At 49.0% G+C, this 17,340-nt stretch overlaps 1 protein-coding gene across 4 annotated transcripts in view; it reads left to right on the forward strand.

Annotated features, from left to right (window-relative positions):
* Positions 1 to 17,340, forward strand: part of Poc1a (POC1 centriolar protein A) — a 71,771-nt gene that overhangs the window by 26,066 nt on the left and 28,365 nt on the right. For all 4 annotated transcript variants that reach the window (XM_076575450.1, XM_076575452.1, XM_042281558.2 and 1 more), the window contains one exon: positions 2,892 to 2,984. In XM_076575450.1, the coding sequence (XP_076431565.1) occupies positions 2,892 to 2,984 (93 nt within the window). The remainder of the gene's footprint in view (positions 1 to 2,891; positions 2,985 to 17,340) is intronic.

The raw sequence follows: 17,340 nt of genomic DNA on the forward strand, positions 1-17,340 counted from the left end.
TTATTGTGGGGGAAAAGTTGAAGATTTTCAGGGATTTTTTTGTTGTTGTTTTGTTTTGTTTTTTTCCTCCTGATTACATAAAGAGTGAAGAATTACTAGGTACTTACTGCAGATCTGGTAATGCATCAGTGTGGTAAGAATTTCATAGCTCATTTAGTTCTCCTGAGTCCTGTGGGGCGAGTCTTCCTATTTTATTCTTATAGATGAGAAAACAGTCCCAGCAGGTGGCAGAGACAGGGACAGGCACTGAGCCCGCATGACTGTGGAGCCTTGGTTCTTCCCTGGAAGCCTCCACTCCATTCTTGCTGCCTTTTGCTTCCTGGCCTGCTGCATGTTGAAAGGGTCAGCGGTTTCTGTATCCTTGGTTGCAGAGAGGAAGTCCTGTCCCGCCTCATCACCCTTTGCCCTGAGGCTTCATCCTGTCACCCCTGTGACTCCTTTCCCAGACTGCTAAAAGCCAAGGGCTTATCTGCAGGGGGGTGTGGGGGGTGTGGGGGGGGTACTCTGACCTTGGTGCCCAGCTCAAAGCCTGGCCTGGGAAAGGTGTGGAGCGCTGAGGACTGCACCTGTCAGCAGTCTCCCAGAGTATTTACACAGTCCTCTGTTTCTGGAGGGAAGAGCAGTGGCTGTGAACACAGTTGATGTCTGGTGGATTGCCGAGAATGCTCATCCTCTGGGTACTGGCCTCACAGCTCTGCTGCTCAGCCTAGACAAATCCTCTGGCCTCCCCTGAGTCCCAGCTGCAGTGAAATGTACTGATTTTCCAATAAAGCAGAGGCTAGCGAAAGGTTCTTTGTCCACAGCCTGGATAACAGCCACTCCAGCCCTAGGTCCTAGCTAGCAGCCAAAAAGGAAGGGAAAGGAGGGTAAAGGAGTCTTGAGCCTCCGGTGAGCATGGAAAACGGGAACTCTATGGCAGATACACACGTTAACTGTATAGTAGATGTACATGCTAAAACGAAGTCACACAGAACAAGAGGCAACCTAGAGGAAAGCTTCACCCTGTCGTGGCCATCCTCAGACAGCAAGGCTGTCAGCTCCCTGGACTTTTTACATCTGCTCATGTATTTCTGGGTATTATCTCTGCATTCACGCTGGCCACTCTGGTGCTAGGAATGATGGTCTCCACAGTTATACAAGGACCTTGTACATGGGGTATGCATATGCCAACGTTCCCTTCATAAACTGACAAATGAGGTATTCACGAGCCCATCCCTCTGGAGCTGGGAACAGTGGAACTGCTCAGGGAGTGGTGAGGAGCCTTCCTAAGAAGTGCTGTGTCTCAGTGGGGGGTGTCTAGGGCATGCCAAGTCTTCATCTTGGGGGATAGAGTGGTGGGGTTTTGTTTTGGTTTGGTTTAGTTTTTTGTGGCCTCGTTGGCTTCCATTAACTATTGGTCATGTTGCATGATTTCCTCCTGTGATGGCCAAGCCAGCCATTCCATCCCGAAAGTAACCCCAGAAGCAGCCAGCCTCCTGTGGTTTCTAGCCTCCAGTAGGGGGTGCTCTTGCTGCCTAAGCTTTTGTGGAAGTGCCTTCAGTCATCATCCTGCTTGGGAAGATGCTGCATGTGGTTGTGTATTTATTTACTTATTTGAAATTCTTTAACATTTATTTGTATATCTTTAACTTTTTTCTTTTCTTTTCTCTTTTTTTTTTTGGTTTTTCAAAATAGGATTCCTCTGTGTAACACCCCAGGCTGTCCTGGAACTCACTTTGTAGAACAGGCTGGCCTCAAACTCACAGAGATCCACCTGCCTCTGTCCCCCGAGTGCTGGGATTAAAGGCGTATGCCACCACTGCTAACTTTTGTTTTGATTTGTTTTTAATGTGTGTGGGTGTTCTGCCTGTGAAGACCAGAAGTGGGCATCAGATCCCCTGGTACTGGAGTTACAGAGGTGGTTAATATCTGTGCTGGGACTCAAACCTGGGTCCTTTGGAAGAGCAGCCAGTGCTCTTAACCACTGAAGCTACTTTGTTTGTTTTGAGGTTGGATCTCACACTGTGGTGCTGGGTGACCTATGTAGGCTAGCCTGGCCTTGAACTCACAGACTTGCCTGCCTTTACCTTCAGTATTTGTACTACAACACCTGGCTAGAAGTATGTTTTTTACTGTTAAACGTATTGGGCTTAGGATAATGAGTGTGTTAGTATCCATTTCCTGATGCCAATAACTGTGTTACACTGTGTCCTGTGAGCCTCCTAGCAGCCCTGTGAGGTGGGAGCTGGGATCTTTTAAATCCCTCACCTAGGACTCACAGTAAGCCAGTGGTTCTCAACCTTCCTAACACCGAGACCCTTTAATACAGTTGCTCATGTTGTGGGGACCCCCAACCATAAACTTTTTATTGCTACTTCATTACTGTAATTTTGCTACTATTATGAATCATAATGTAAATATCTGATATGCAGGATATCTGATATTTGGGGGTAAAAGACCCCCCAAAGAGGTCTCGACCCACAGGTTGAAAACTGCGCAGTAAGGGGTAGAGATCTGCCATTAACCCAGTGGGTGGCCTGGAGTTCATGTTCACATCTTCCCACAGTGTCCTGAACAGGGCCACCACCCTCAAGAGCTTCTTTTTCAGAGAGACAGATGATAGATGGAGAAAGGGAACAAATGGATTCAACAGTGATCCTGACACTGAGTAGTCATCTAGGACACTCAGGTAGAGGGACAAGCAGGTGCTCAGGTCTAACTGTGCTCCATGGCTACATGATGGTACTCCATCCTGGTGCCACAGGCCTGTTCCCAAAGCTTACTCCTCGGGGTGTGGGGCAGGTCCAGAGTAGAGTTGGGGTGTGAGACGGGAACCACTTTAGCTCAGAACTTCGGGGTTGATTTCTGGGCCCATTTTCTCCCCTCATTCTCTGTACCTGTTGGTCTTGTAGGTGATGGTTTGGAAGAGTAACTTTGATGTTGTTGATTATGGAGACGTGAAAGTACAGAGGCCTCCACCCCTGGCCAGCTCTGCTGGGAATCTGGTAAGTGGCTTAGCAGGCAGGCTTGAGCCATGTAACTCTGGGATGGTCACAGTGAGCAGCACTGGCTTGGAGACGAGGAGGCCTGGGGGCGTCTCTCTTATTAGAAAGGAACCCTGGGAAGGTCTATCAAATACCGCTTTGGTGCCTTGACTCCAATCTAGAATGAACAAGTGAGGCACAAAAGCTACAGAGCAGCTGCAGTGTCCAGGACCCTGGCCCTGTGGGTGGGGAGTGTTGTCGCGGTGCATGCTGCTGCTAGAGTGAGGCCACGGACCCAAGTACGTGTTCCTAGAGGGCTCAGGACACAAGGCCTCAGCTGGGACGGATGAGAAGACCCTGGTTTGGTTAATCTCACTTCTTTTTTTTAAAAAACCATGGAGAGGAAGTTCCTCAGCCACAAACCATTTTTAGTACCTTTGTTGGTAAAAGGGCATTCAGTGTTCCTGAATAAAAATAACTAATTTTGTAGAATAAATATTTGGCAGAAAAATGATAACTGATAAAGGCTCATTAAATAGACCCATATTCAACTTTAGTCGAAATAAGTCAAGATTGTGATCACAAAGGTGTAAGCTTTAAATCTTTCTTCCCTGGACCATAGAAGCACCATGGCCTCCCTAGCAGGAGGAAACTGGCTTGAACAACAGGAAGCGGCTCACCCAAAGCCTCAGCAAGTCAAGGCTGGAACTCAGAATAGAAGCAGGAAGCCTCCTTAGTCTGTCCTGGGCTTACTGTGGCTCCATAGCTGAATCTTTCCTACCGCATGCTCGAGCTGCTTCCAGAGTAGGCCACATCCAGCCCACAGTTTTCTCCCAAGGATCTCCCCTTGACTGGCCACTTAGCTGGGAGGTTTTGTTTCTGCTGAGTGTTTGCTAATGAGCCTTGAGCTATGGGCTAGTTGGTGCTCTCTAGATTGCACTGATGTTCTCCTTGCTGCTGATTCCTTTTTTTTCTTTTTCTTTTTGTTTTGATTTGTTTTTGTTTGTTTGTTTTTTGAAAGGGTTTCTCTGTATAGCCCTGGCTGTCCTGGAACTAACTCTCCAGACCAGACTGGCCTTGAACTCACAGAGATCTGCCTGCTTCTGCCTCCTGAGTGCTGGGATCAAAGGCGTGCACTACCACCACCCAGCTTGCTGAATCTTTTTTTACCTAGAAGGATTGTGTGTTGCTCCTGCCTTCTGTCCTATGACTCCCTAAGGCATTCATGGCGAGATCAGCACTGCTAAGACCTTTGTGTGTGCTCATTGCTTGCAGAGTGAGTAGGTGGTTCCTGTTGTAGTTCTCAGGTGTAACCATGCTGTCCCCTCTGAGCAAGGCTAAATAACCACGGGGGCTGCCGGGGGCAGGGGCTGCCACCCGTGGGGCAGCCCTTTCCTATCCTGGGAGGATACTGCTATCTGCCTCTTGGGAATGGTTGGTATCCAGGTGGAAGAAAAGTCCATGTTTTTAAAAATCATTATTATAAAAAGATTCATGCCAGTATCGAGCGTATTTCTCCGAACCCCCTGCTCTCCCTTTCTCTTTCCTCCCCTCTGGGAGTCTCCTTTGTTCCCTGTAGTCTCACTTCTACCTCCATGTCATATGTCTGGATACAATTTCAGGAGTGTATATAAAACCTAGGAGCCGCTGGGCGGTGGTGGCGCACGCCTTTAATCCCAGCACACGGCAGGCAGAGGGAGGCGGATCTCTGTGAGTTCAAGGCCAGCCTGGTCTACATAGTGAGTTCTAGGAAAGGCGCAAAGCCACACAGAGAAACCCTGTCTCGAAAAACAAAACAAAACAAAAAAACCTAGGAGCCACAGGTGAGAGAAAACATGTGGAGTTTGCTTTCTGAGACTGGCTTGATTCAGTTACTACGGGCGTCACTGGTTGCATCCATTTGCAAATAACCTAACTTCATTCCTTTCGTAACTTAGCTGGTGTGAATAATGCTGCAAGTGTCTCTGTTCCTCCAGTACATATCCAGCAGTGGTTAGCTGGGCCGCACAGTAGATCTCCTTTTAGTTGTTTGAGATGCCTCTATTCTAACTTCCATGGTAGTTATTAGTTCACATTTCCACCAACAGGCCTAAGTGGTCCGTTCATCTACACCCTTGGCAGGTCTGTCCTTTGTGTCTTAATGTCTGCTATTCTGACTGGGCTGAGGTGGAATCTCGGTGTGGTTTTGATGGTTAGTGAGGTTGCCTGTATTTTTTTTTTCTTATAATTGTTAGGAAAATAACTTGGAAAATGATATTGTCCCTGAGCCCCACTCAGAATGGCGAACATATCACCTTGTTTCCCAGAGCTCCACGGCCCGACAGTCTATGGTGTGATCACGTGGGTAGAGGAAGCCAGCAGGACAAGGTGGGGCGTTGGCAGGTGAAAGGCTCATCAGGACTCAAGGCAGCCAGCTGTCCCCAAACTGCTCTGAGGCCCACGGCAGAGCTATTGTTCCAGTCCTGCCAGTGGTCTGTCCCACATGGGACTCAAGCAGGGCGCAGGATATGGAGTTGGCATCATGGAGTTGGCTCTGAACCCTGCTGGGCAGCCCTGGACAGGGCACCTCATCTCCCCAAGCCTCCATTTCCTCAGTGGATTCAGAGAACCCACGGGCCACTCATGAAGACTCCTGAAGTGACAGAGTAATCGTGACCCATTCTTGGTCGAGATAAGAACTTCTAAAAAAAAAAGAACTTCTTGTTTTTTGTCCCAAGTCCCTTGTGGAGTCTTGAGAGGACAGGTAGGCCTTCTAGACAGACACCCACCCACCCACACAGACTCCTGCTGCCTGAGAGACTTCTCTGAAAGGGAAAGGAGGAAAGAAAGCCAGAGTATTGCTAGGCCTGGTGTGTGTGTGCGTGTGCGTGTGCGTGTGCGTGTGCGTGTGTGTGTGTGTGTGTGTGTGTGTGTGTGTGTGTGTGTAAATTGACCATTTTAACCATGTCTCAGTAAGCCATCCACATCCTCTCCACAATTTTTTCATCCTCCTAGGCTGGAGGCAGCTAGTTTTTGCGGAACCGTGATGACTAGGCTTTCCCCTGAGGTGGGAAGGGAGCTGGTTAATGTGTTCCTACCCTTCTTTCCAGAGCCTTTCCCGGCACTCAGATTCCTGGCTGGCCAGAGTGCTCTGCTCCTCGGGGAGCCCAGGAGCACTACTGTGTCCTGTGAACAGAGCTGACAGGCTCCCACGCTCCATTTCTGCCCACATCCCATCCTTCCAGGAACTCGGGGTTGCTCAACCTCAGCAGTTCATATCCGGGGCAGATAGTTATTTGAGTGTTTGCTGTCCTGTGTACTGTGAGATCTTTAGTAGTGTCTCTGGTCTTTCCCGGTGCATGCTGGTGGCCTCCTGCTCCCTAGTTTTGATGACCAGAAGTGTCTCAGATGTTGTCAGGTGTCTCCAGCTAGAATCACTGCAGAAGCTCCTCCTTCATGAGGAGCCCCGGAAGAGAGCGGTGGCATGATTGAGGCACGGGGTGTGGAGAAATGTGGAGAGGGAACTCCAGGAAGCTGCTCCAGGGGCCTGTGTGAGGACTCCACTCGGTTGGCTCCGTTCTGGACTCCACCAGGGGTGGACCAGAGCAATCAGATGTTTCCGGTAGTCCATTTTGTAAGAATACTGTTTGGTCTATCAAGTTTCAGGGTCTCAGAGATGGCGGTAAACAATAAGAAAAAACTTTTCACCTTGTAACAACTCGATTTTCTTCAAATTGGAGCATGTTTCTTGCCTTTCCTGCCCAAAGGCTACCTGGCTCAGCAATAATGCCTGATAAAAGATTTAGTGGCTGACCAGGGTGGTTTGACTTCTCAAAGAGCCGTGATCCCGCTCTGCTGTGCATCTGATGCCCTTTGCCCCTTCATCTCTGTCTCCAGATCGCCTTAGGCACTGAAACAGAGTGGATGCTCCTGGACATTTGGGGTTTTCAGAGAGTTCATAGAGTCAAGTATGATGTGGAACTTCTGACCATGTGTTTTCTCCATTGTGTCCATTGGAAGCCTGAGGGGCAGACCTTGCCTGGACCCCTTGCTGCTCCCCAACCAACAGAGGACGCCAAGGACAACTTTGTGAGGCTGTGGAGGTCCCTTCACCCTTGAGCCCCCCGCCTGTGACCCCGTCTGTGACTATGACGTTTCAGCTTTCAGATCTTGGAAGGAAGGCTGTCCTTAAACTCACTTCAAGCAGAGCTCTGTTCACTGCGGAGCTATTTTCAACCTCTGGTTGAGATTCACAGCTTATTTTTAGGCACATTTCATGTTGAAAAGCACAAGCCACTTCCCAGCCATTCAGAATGAGAATAATGGGTGCCATTTTCCTTCTGTTCTGGGCTGAGTTGTCCAAAGGGGGGTTTCAGGGCTCGTGACTGTAGCATTTTCTCTGCTTGGAAAGTTGCACATGAAGGATTCCAGGCCATGCTGTGGGCTGAAAGTGGGCAGGAGTCTCCATGCTCTGTCCTGAAAGAAGGTTGGAAGGGCTGCTTTGGGGCAGATGAGTGCCTCCTAGAGGGGTACGGTTGGGTACCACAAGGGCCTCTCTGTAACAGATACTTGTACTGGTGTTTTAGGGGTCTAATGTTTAGCCCTGTTTCCTGCTGCAGCCCTGACCTTCTGCCCTCTGTTCTTGCCCTCCTGGTACTTAAAGGTCTGTCCCTTACGCAGAAGGACCCTTGTGTCTTGGCTGATTTTGGAGTAGCATCTTGCCCACCCCAAATCTCAAGCTTCTCCAGGACAGATTTCTACCCTAGCAGCAGAAGTACTTTTACCCTTTTTTTTTTTTTTTTTTTGGACAAGGTCTCACTATGTAGACCAGGCTGACTTTGAACTCATATCTGCCTGCCTCTGCCTGCATGCTGGGATTAAAGGTGTGTACCACCATGCCCAGCTTTTTAAAGCTACTTTTAATTAACAAAGATGCGTTATTTGGATCTACCCTTATTTTTGCCACAATCAGAGACCCATTATGCAATTGAGAGGGTTGTACTAGTCGGGTAGGGGCGCAAGAGCACAAAGTTCTAGGTATGAAGCTGACAGAGGGAAAAAAAACAACCCACTTCCTGAGTTCGCAGGGTTGGCTGCTCCGGTTTAGACATTAACCTTATCTCTGGGGTTGAGAGATTTTCTCTGCTCACTTCTCAAGATTGCATTTGAAGGAGAAAAGCTTACCTGTGGTTAAGAGCTTGGCTTCTGGCTTCCCACCAACCAGTGATTGAATCCTGTCCCTGCCCTGTTTGCGCTGTGACCCCAGCCAGTGGCCAGATCTCTGTGGTCTCAGTTCCTCCTCTGTCAACCTGGGAGTCACTGGGTCCTCCTTCATGAGATTTCACAGGTGGCATGCCAAGCAGCACTTGGCCCTGTTCCTGGCACATGGCGAGTGCTCACCAAGCTGTAGCTATTTCAAGAATGTTCCTTTTCCCTCTTCTGTCCTTTAAGAGGCAGTCAGAATGATCAAGTGTCCAAACCATTGGGGGTGAGGGGCATGGACAGGGGTGTGATGCATTGCTGACTGGGATAATTTTGGTGCTGGCTCCTCCCTACAGCAGGTGGTCCTTGTGAGGCCTGGGGAGGGTTTTAGACCCTTGCAAGCATATGTTGTGTTTTTAAATGACAGATCCCAAGTCTTCTGAGCTTGCAGATAAGAAAATAAACCTCTGAGGTGGGTGGAAACAAAACATACACACACACACACACACACACACACACACACACCCCTACACACCTACACACACCTCGCCTACCGCCCTCAGCACTCCTTAGTACAAGATGCCCAGGAATCTCAGAACCTCAGTGCTAGAACCTTCCCTGAAAAAGGGGTTGTCTCAGCTAAGAACATCTGCCCATAGCCCGAGTCCTCCTCCTTAAGGTCTCCCTCTCCAGCCTTGTGCCCCAGGTTCTGAGGACAAAGCTGTCGTCACCTGCTATGACTGTGTTTTTGTTTTGGGTGCTGCCTTGGAGTTCTGATTTTGGGGTGCTAAAGGGATCTGATTCCTGCTCTGTAGATACTTGCCCTGTGCTGAGGATCTGGGGGGTTCTAAGTGCTTGTGGTTTCTCATGACCTAGCTTTTCCTTACAGGAACCTCACCTAAGAAGGCAAAGAGGAGACCTGTGTCTTGGTGCCTTTCGGCTGCTGTAACAAAATACTGTAGACTAGGTAGCTTTTAAACAACAGAAGTTCATGTCTCACAGTTCTGGAGGCTGGGGTGTGCAAGCAAGGCACTGACAGTCACTGGTGAGGATCCGGTGGTACAGAAGTAATTCCTTCCCTCTGTCTTTCTTCTGTAGTAGACAACAGTGTTGGCTAAAACCTTTTATAAGGACAGTAATCCTAATCATGGTGGGTCCGTCCTCATGACCTAGTTACCCCCAAAGGCTCAATTCCAAATATGTTAGGGATTATGATTCTAACATATAAATTTTATAGGGGACACAAATATTCAGGCTATTAGCAATTTGACTTTCAGACTTGGGTCTGTTTCCCGAACACAGATTTCTGTTTTGGCATTTGTTTTTTGTAGTGAGAAATAAAGATTTAAGCTAGGTACAATGGCACATACCTATAATCCCAGTCCTTGGAAGGTGGTGGGAGGAAGATCAGGAGTTCCAAGGTCATTCTTGACTGTGTAAGAGGTTGGAAGCCAGCATGAGCTACAGGGGAGCTTCCCGCCCCCCAAAACAAAACATCACAAAATAAAGCAAAAGATATTCAAATTCAAAAGCATGCTTAGCAGGAGGGTCATTGAGGGTATTTGAAGCAGAATGAACCCCAGATTTATGTATCTTAAAAAAGAACTTCTCCCTTCTCCACTTGACCCCATTCTGGCTCTTTTTTTTTTTTTTTTATTGGTCCCTCAAGACTGTTAAACTGAATTCTTGGCTTTCTGCCTGCTGTGGTGAATCAGATGCCCAGCAGCCACACAGCTTGGAAAAGGGCTGTTTTCACAGGGCCCATCCCCCCAACCTATGGAACTGCCTCTGCCTCTGGGTGCAGGGCATTTCTGGTAGTTGAGCTGTGTCTCTTCATATGTTGTGTGTTGTGCACCTGCTGACTGACTAGCTGTGCCCATGCGCCCTTCCTCTCCGTTGAGGAAAGCTTGGTGGGAAATGGGGAAGCAGACCCCTCCTGAAGGACCCATCCCTCCCTGTTTGGCTCCTGGGGAGCTTTGCACATCTCAGAGGGCTTTGAGGGGTGACTAGGGAACAATGGGGATGTTGCGACTTACCTGGTTGTATGTCTCTGTGTGGCTCCTGGTACAATTCATTCATGCCTTCTGCATACAGAGGAGGAACCTAGACTCAGAGGTCATATGACATGCTGGTGAATGGTTCTAGACCCAGTCTGTCCCCCTTGGGTGCAGCAAAACCAAGAGACCTTTGAATGAAGAAGCAGAGGGGTCTCCCCTGTTTCTTCTCAGCATCCTCAGACCTAGGACAAATACCCAGGCTCAGCGTGTGTGTGAATGCACACTCACATGCAGAGCCATGGCATTGCTGTCTTCGGGGGCCTCTGGAGTCGGATTCCCTACCACCTTTGGTCAGGTGTGATCATCAGTGCCTCCCACTGCAGACATGGGATGCTGCGGGTCTGGGCACAGTCCAGGGTATGCCAGGTAATCTGGCTGCTCAGGTGCCTTTCTGGCGTGAAGAGGGGAATCTTACAAAGATGGACTGTGTTTGCACAAAGTGACATTTGCAGACGTCCCTAAGCCATGTTAGCTGGACTTTCCTGACAGTATCGGGATCAAGACAGGCTTGTGAGACAATCACTATGTAATCCTGGCTGGTGGTCTGGAGGTCAGGCTGGCCTCAAACTCATAGAGATTTGCTTGCCTCTCTCTGCTTCCTGGGTACTGGGATTACAAGAGTGCACTACTGTGCCCAGCCAAGCCAGTTCTCTAACACTTGACATTGATTGTCCTGAGCTCCTCCAGCTGGTTCTCAAACTCAGCTGGGCATCATAGCCCGTGTAGGGATATTACAACTTACTGCTGGCTGGGCCGTCCCCAGAGTGTCTGGTTTGGTAGCGAGCTTACACTTCCAACCCATTTCCAGGAGATGCTAATGCTGCTAGTGCAGGGACCCATTCTGAAAACCATTGGTCTATTGGAAGACAGTCTCTCCAGCAGGGTCTGGCATCCTAGACAAGGAGTCTTTTTGCATCCTAGACATTTCTGTGTCTGGTAGAAGCTACAGCTTAGGAGAGGTGATTGAAGATTCAGCATCCCTCTCATCCCACTCCAGTGGAAAAGGGGTGTGGGGAAGGGGTACAGGTCTGGTTAGAACCTTCAGGATTGTTCACTGTCCCTAAACCTTTGAACCTATGGGTACCCGTCAGTCTGCTTAGAACTATTACCAGCCATGACTGTCAGTAAGGAAGATGCTGCCCTGCCATAGGCCTCTGCCAGGCCTGTCTTCCCGTCTTATCTCCTGGCTGCCACTAGATGCTCTGCCTCTAATCTAGTCACTTGTCCTTAAATCTCCATGTCCAGGCCACTGCTTTCTACACTGTCCCCAGTGTCTCCTTTTGTGCTGTCTCTGTCTCCTACCTTTCACACTGTAATTGTGGGTACCTAGGCCAGCCCCCATCCTCTAGACATGAGGGCACCTAGGCCAGCTCCCATCCTGAAGAGAGCCTGCTAACTCTTGAATCCACACGAAGTCCAGAGGCCTCGAGTTCAGTCCTGCATGTATCATGATTTACCCAGCACGTGAATCAGACCATAATACCCCTTTTTGAGTTCTTTGGGAGATTTTCCTCCTCACTGTGGGCTCGGGGCTCTTGGTAGCCCCCCCCTTTTGCATGTGAGGAGCTGGTTCCGAGTCAGAGACAAAAATGGGGTGGCCAAACCATTGAGCCCTGTAAGGCCCACCTCGCCCTCAGACACCTGTCGTCTCAACCACTGCTGTGTCACTGCCGTTTGCTAATGGTGATGACCAGCCACCTCTAGCCCTGTCAGTCCACACTTTGAAGTCACCTTCCCATGTAAGAGCCAGCAGGTCCACAGAACGGTCTGGCCAGCTGTGTGCTGCAGAGTAAAGAGTGCGGGAGAGCTGGGGCTGCGGCAGTGGGGCTCTTCCTCCTCTGGTTCTGTCCTGCTTTTCAAAACCCAGGAAGCCGGAAGGGGAGAAGGAAGCCCCATGTGGAGACGAGTCCAGATGCCCGAGTCTGGCTCGGCTCCTCTGAGATGCTGTTCCCAGCAGGGCTGCTCTCAGCTCTTCCCTGGTGGTCAGGAGGCTGGAAGTTCTTCTCCTTTGTTTTGAGAAGGGGTCTCTCTACATAGCCCTAGCTGTCCTAAAACTCACTATGTAGACTAGGTTGGCCTTGAACTGACAGAGATCTACCTGCTTCTGCCTCTGTCTCCTGAGTACTAGGATTAAAAGCATGTGCTACCAGGTCTGGGCTTTTTTATTTTTAAGGTGTGTGTGTGTGTGTGTGTGTGTGTGTGTGTGTGTGTGTGGAAGTGTGGAAGTCAGAAGACAACTTTCGGGAGTTCTCTCCTTCTACCATGTGGGTCTTGGACTCAGGTCCCGAATTTGGTGGCAAGTACCTTTACTCCTGAGCCATCTCAGCAGCCCTAGAAACTCTTCTACCACACCTGCCCAGGGCAGTCCCCTTCCCAGAGTAGCCGCTCCTTCCCACATCAGTTATTCGAAGCCCTAGGACTGAGCTTTGCTCTCCCCACAGCATGTGCCTGGAAAAGGATGCTCAGGAAATGAGGATGTGGAGGACATCCTGGGATCGTTGAGCACTGTGGCTGGGTGTGTGAGCCCACTGCCTGCCTTTGGCCCTTTCCTTGAGGCATTTTTTTCATGGTCCCAGACTGAATGAAGAAAGTAACTTCTGGCCTCATTTGTCTCTTGGGCAGCAGGTGGTGTGGGCTAATATGGGCAGCCAGCAAGCCACAAAGGGTGGTGGAAGCTGCATGTTTGGAATAGAGTTCCAGAATTTCTTTTCATTTGAAATGGAAAAACCCTTTTTGCATTTTATATTTTCCAGATTGGCTAGTAGTGTTGACCATGTGGTGTAAGGGTGTTGGATAATACTTATGTTTATGTTCTTATTGGTTACCATGGCAAAAAAAAAAATCAGAATAGATGGTTTCCATGGAGATTATCTTACAGTTAGTTTCTGTGAAGGTCTGGACACTGCTATGGGTTCAGTGAATATTGTCACTGCCATCAGGGGTTTTCTCTGTGCAGTGCCAAAGACTCATGCAGACATTCTTTGGGTTTGGGCAAAGCCATCTGCCTCCCATGCTTGCAGATCTCAGGGCCCCAAAGGTGGCCCTGCTTCCTGCTGGGGTTCCCCAGGCTGGCGTCAGCCCACAGCACTTGTTATCAAAACAAACAAAAGCTTTTGTGTGACAGAAATGTTCAGCTTAGTACCAGAGTGGAGCAGATAACATATCAGCCCCCACGAACCCCTCACCTGGTTTCTCCAGTCCCCAACCTTACATCTTCCCCACATTTTTTAGAAGCCTTCAGAGCATTTCTTTAATTTCAGATATAACATTTTACTCTAAATAAGGATTTTCCTTGGTTATATAACTGTAATACTCTTGCCACATTCAACAAAATTAGTGATTTCTTCCTAGCAATACCTAGAACATGTTCACATTTTCCCATATTGTGTCAAGAATGTCATTTTGTGGGGCTGGGAATGTGGCTTAGTTGGCAGAGTGCCTGCCCAGCATGCTCAAAGTCCTGGGTTTGATTCCCAGCACCAAATAAAAACAGCTGTGGTGATGTGTGACTGTAATTCCAGCCCTTGGGAGTGGAGGCAGAAGGATCATAAGTTCAAGGTCATCTTTTGCTACATAGCAATTTCAAAGCCAGCCTGTGTTATGAGGCCCTGTCATATAATCGAAAAGAAAAGAAAAATTGTATTGTTCTCTTGCTCGGTTAAGGATATAAAAAGCGTTAACACCCTTGTGTATCACCCTATTATCTGAATATATGGTGATATATTGTGTCCCCCAATATATTTTGCATCCTAATAAACTTATCTGGGGTCAGAGGACAGAACAGCCACTAGATAGACATAGAGGCCAGAAAATGGTGGCACACACACCTTTAATCCTTTCATTCTGGAGGCAGAGATCCATCCGGATCTCTGCCTTCAAAGCCACACTGGAAACAGCCAGGCATGGTGACTCATGCCTTTAATCCCAGGAAGTGATGGCAGGAAGCAGAAAGGTATATAAGGCGTGAGGACCAGGAACTAGAGCCTGGTTAAGCTCTTAGGCTTTTGAGCAGCAGTTCAGCTGAGATCCATTCGGATGATGACACAGAGACTTCCAGTCTGAGGAAACAGGATCAGCCGAGGAATTGCCAAGGTGAGGTGGCTGTGGCTTGTGTTCTGTCTCTCTGATCTTCCAGCGTTCACCCCAATACCTGGCTCTGGGTTTGTTTTCATTAATAAGACCTTTTAAGATTCGTGTTACATGAATACTCCTCTTGTCCTGCCTGTAGTTCAGGGTAGAGGGGTTCAGAGTCTTTGGCCTGCAGCTGGAGTCAGGCCAGGGACAAGGGGAGCTCCTGGACCCACTGTCCTCAGGGAGACCCGTCTCTTCTGGAACTATGGTGGGCAGGTGGCAAGCTGCTGCTAGTGACCTGGAGCAGGCATCCGATAAGGTACTGGCCCTCTTTGAAGCCTGCAGGAGGAGGGAGAGAGAGGAATGGTGTAACTACCGCCATTCTGCTGTCTACAACTTCATTTTCTGGGAAAAAGAGAGGCCATGAGACCCCATGGGATATGGCCTCCCATGGAAGCATGGGGCACTGGCAAAGGACTCTGGCTAATCTAAGGCCAGCTGCCTCTGCTGAGTGGATCATCAGGCCTGGGTGTCTGTCTTGGCAAGCCTAGTTTATGTACTATTATGCTGTGCAAAACATGAATTACCAGAGCTTGGGAGTGATGCCTGGGGTATGGTCCGTGGCTCTGACACTCTCCATTGAACTAAGTGCAAGGAAAACTTAAAATAGCCAGCCTTTGTTCCTGGAGTTTTAAAATTCAACTCCAGTAGTTACAATGATCTGTCTTCAAGTGGATCTATAAATAAACTGCTACTGTTCCTCTTTGTCACCAAAAGCTTCCTCGTCTTCCATAGACGTCTCTCTGCCGCTCATCTTCATTAGATGGCTCTCATCTGTGGGGCAGCTGCAGCCCTCAGCAAGCTGGGCTGACACATGGAGAGTGTAAAGACAGCAGCATGTTCCCTCTTTAAAATCCAGTTCCCCCAAAATTAACTACATAGGGAGAAATAATAGCTTTGCATTGGAGAAACTTGGAGAGAGGACAGTCCCCACTGATGTAGGTCAGCGCCCGCCCTCAGCGTTAAGTCCTGTCTGCCCAGACCCTGCAGTGTCAAAGTGTAACCTGAATCCAGCCACGTGACACATCAGGCAAAACCAAACTGAGAGCCACTTGAGAAAGTAACTGACCAATGTTCTTCCAAAGTGTCAGTCATGAAAGACAAAGGAAGATTGAGGAGCTGACACAGATTACAGGAAGCTGGATTAGTAATAAAGCGCAGTGAAGGGACCAGAGGAACGGGGCAGCCGGGAAAGTGTGAGGACCTGAGGTTGGAACCCAGCACTCGCGTCGAAAGCCAGGTGTGGCAATGCACGCCTGTAATCCCAGTGGTGGGAGGCAGAGGTGGAAGATCCCAGAGCTGGCTGAGCAGCCAGCTTAACCCAATCTGTGAGCTTCAACTTCTGTGAGAAATCTTGTCTCAAAAAATAAAGTGGAGAGCCCCGAGGAAGACTGCCAACAATGACCTCTGCCCTCCACCGGTGTGTGCAGGCACACACATGCGCGCACACACGAATCCTGGGTAATATCCTTGGGTCTACGCTGGCGACCCAAGGACGTTAGCTGCAGAAACTGTGAAACTCACGTAAGCCTGCTGCTCACTTTGGGTGGTGGCATTTCTCAGTGTCCTCTCCTGATCCAGATGCTGCTCACTTTGGGTGGTGGCATTTCCCAGTCTTGCTCTCCTGATCCAGACACTGTCCTGTGGTTTTGTAAGATGCTAACACTGGGGTGATGGGCGATTTTTGTCACTTTTCTATAAGTCTAAAATCAGTTCAAAACAATTTAAGCTTTAAAAAAACAAAAAACAACTACAGTCAACACTGAGGCTTTATTAGAATTCTTGATCTCCCACCCTGCCCTCCAGGCACTTGCTATATGGAGGGCAGACGTCTCTAGATAGCCCTGAGAGACTCAGCATAGCTGTGGTGGCCCTTAAGAAGTGTTTGTGGAATTGACCTGAACAGGAGCTGCCCTGATTAGAGACCCGTATGTGTTCCAAGGGAGCACTGTTTCCCAGGAGTGAGTAGGAGGTTGGCTGATTAGCTACGCTGTGTCCTTCCTAAAGTCCCTATGGTCTGACTGCTCACCTTTATTCTGGTTTGTCTTCCCTAAATATGTAATATTAGCTCCTTTTTAAGACTTTGTTTGAGTTATTTTTCTTGTTTGGTTGGTTGGTTTTTGAGACAGGGTCTCTAAGTAGCTATGGCTGGCCTGAAATTCCCTATGTAGACCAGGCTTGCCATGAATTCATAGAGATCCACTTGCCTCTGCTTCCCAAGTGCCAGGATTAAAGGAGTACTCCTCCACTGTGCCTGGCAAACATCTGTACTTTTATTGTTATTGTTATTGTTATTGTTGGCATTATTATTATTATTGTGTGTGTGGACTGCCAGCACTTGTATGTGGAGGCCAGAGGACAACCTGCAGGAGTTAAGTTCTTTCCATTCAGCATGTGTGCCCCAGGGACCCAGCAACTCAGGTCTTCAGGCTGGGTGGCAAGCTGAGCCATGAAGTGCTCCAGGGGTGTGTTCCACATAAGTCCTAGACAGACTGTATGCAGGAAAGTGGGCTTCCTCGGGAAGGCCCTATCTGCTCTAAGGCTCTCGTGGACCAGGTTCAAGGATCTAGACCTCAGTGACTGCCCACTTCTCTCCTGGGTTCCTGACCCCCCACCTGACCTTGCTACCGCCAGTGTGTGTGCGGCTCTGGCTGTGCTATGGCCATCACCTGAGAAACTTCAGCACCAAAAGGCCGGTCGGCTGCTGTTTCTTGCCCCCAGGAACAGAGGTCAGGGACCTCCTCTGGAATGTTCTGGTTACATGATGGGCATATAGCTAGTTGCTTTCTTAAGGTCTCCATTGGTTTCGACGCTTACCCTTCTCGGGCTCATATTGCTCCCTCTCCCTCACTCCTGGGTCATTTCAGGAGAGTAGACCTCCTCACTTCTCCTGAGAGCAGATGTGAACCCTGCCGGCCAGGGCATTCTCTTCCTCTTTTGTAGAGTCCGCACTCTGTGTGGGAAATGCTTAGAGACTCTTGCAGGGCCAGCTTGGTTGTGAGCCCAGG

Source organism: Peromyscus maniculatus, chromosome 7 (genome assembly GCF_049852395.1).
Source record: "Peromyscus maniculatus bairdii isolate BWxNUB_F1_BW_parent chromosome 7, HU_Pman_BW_mat_3.1, whole genome shotgun sequence".
Lineage (NCBI taxonomy): Eukaryota > Metazoa > Chordata > Mammalia > Rodentia > Cricetidae > Peromyscus > Peromyscus maniculatus.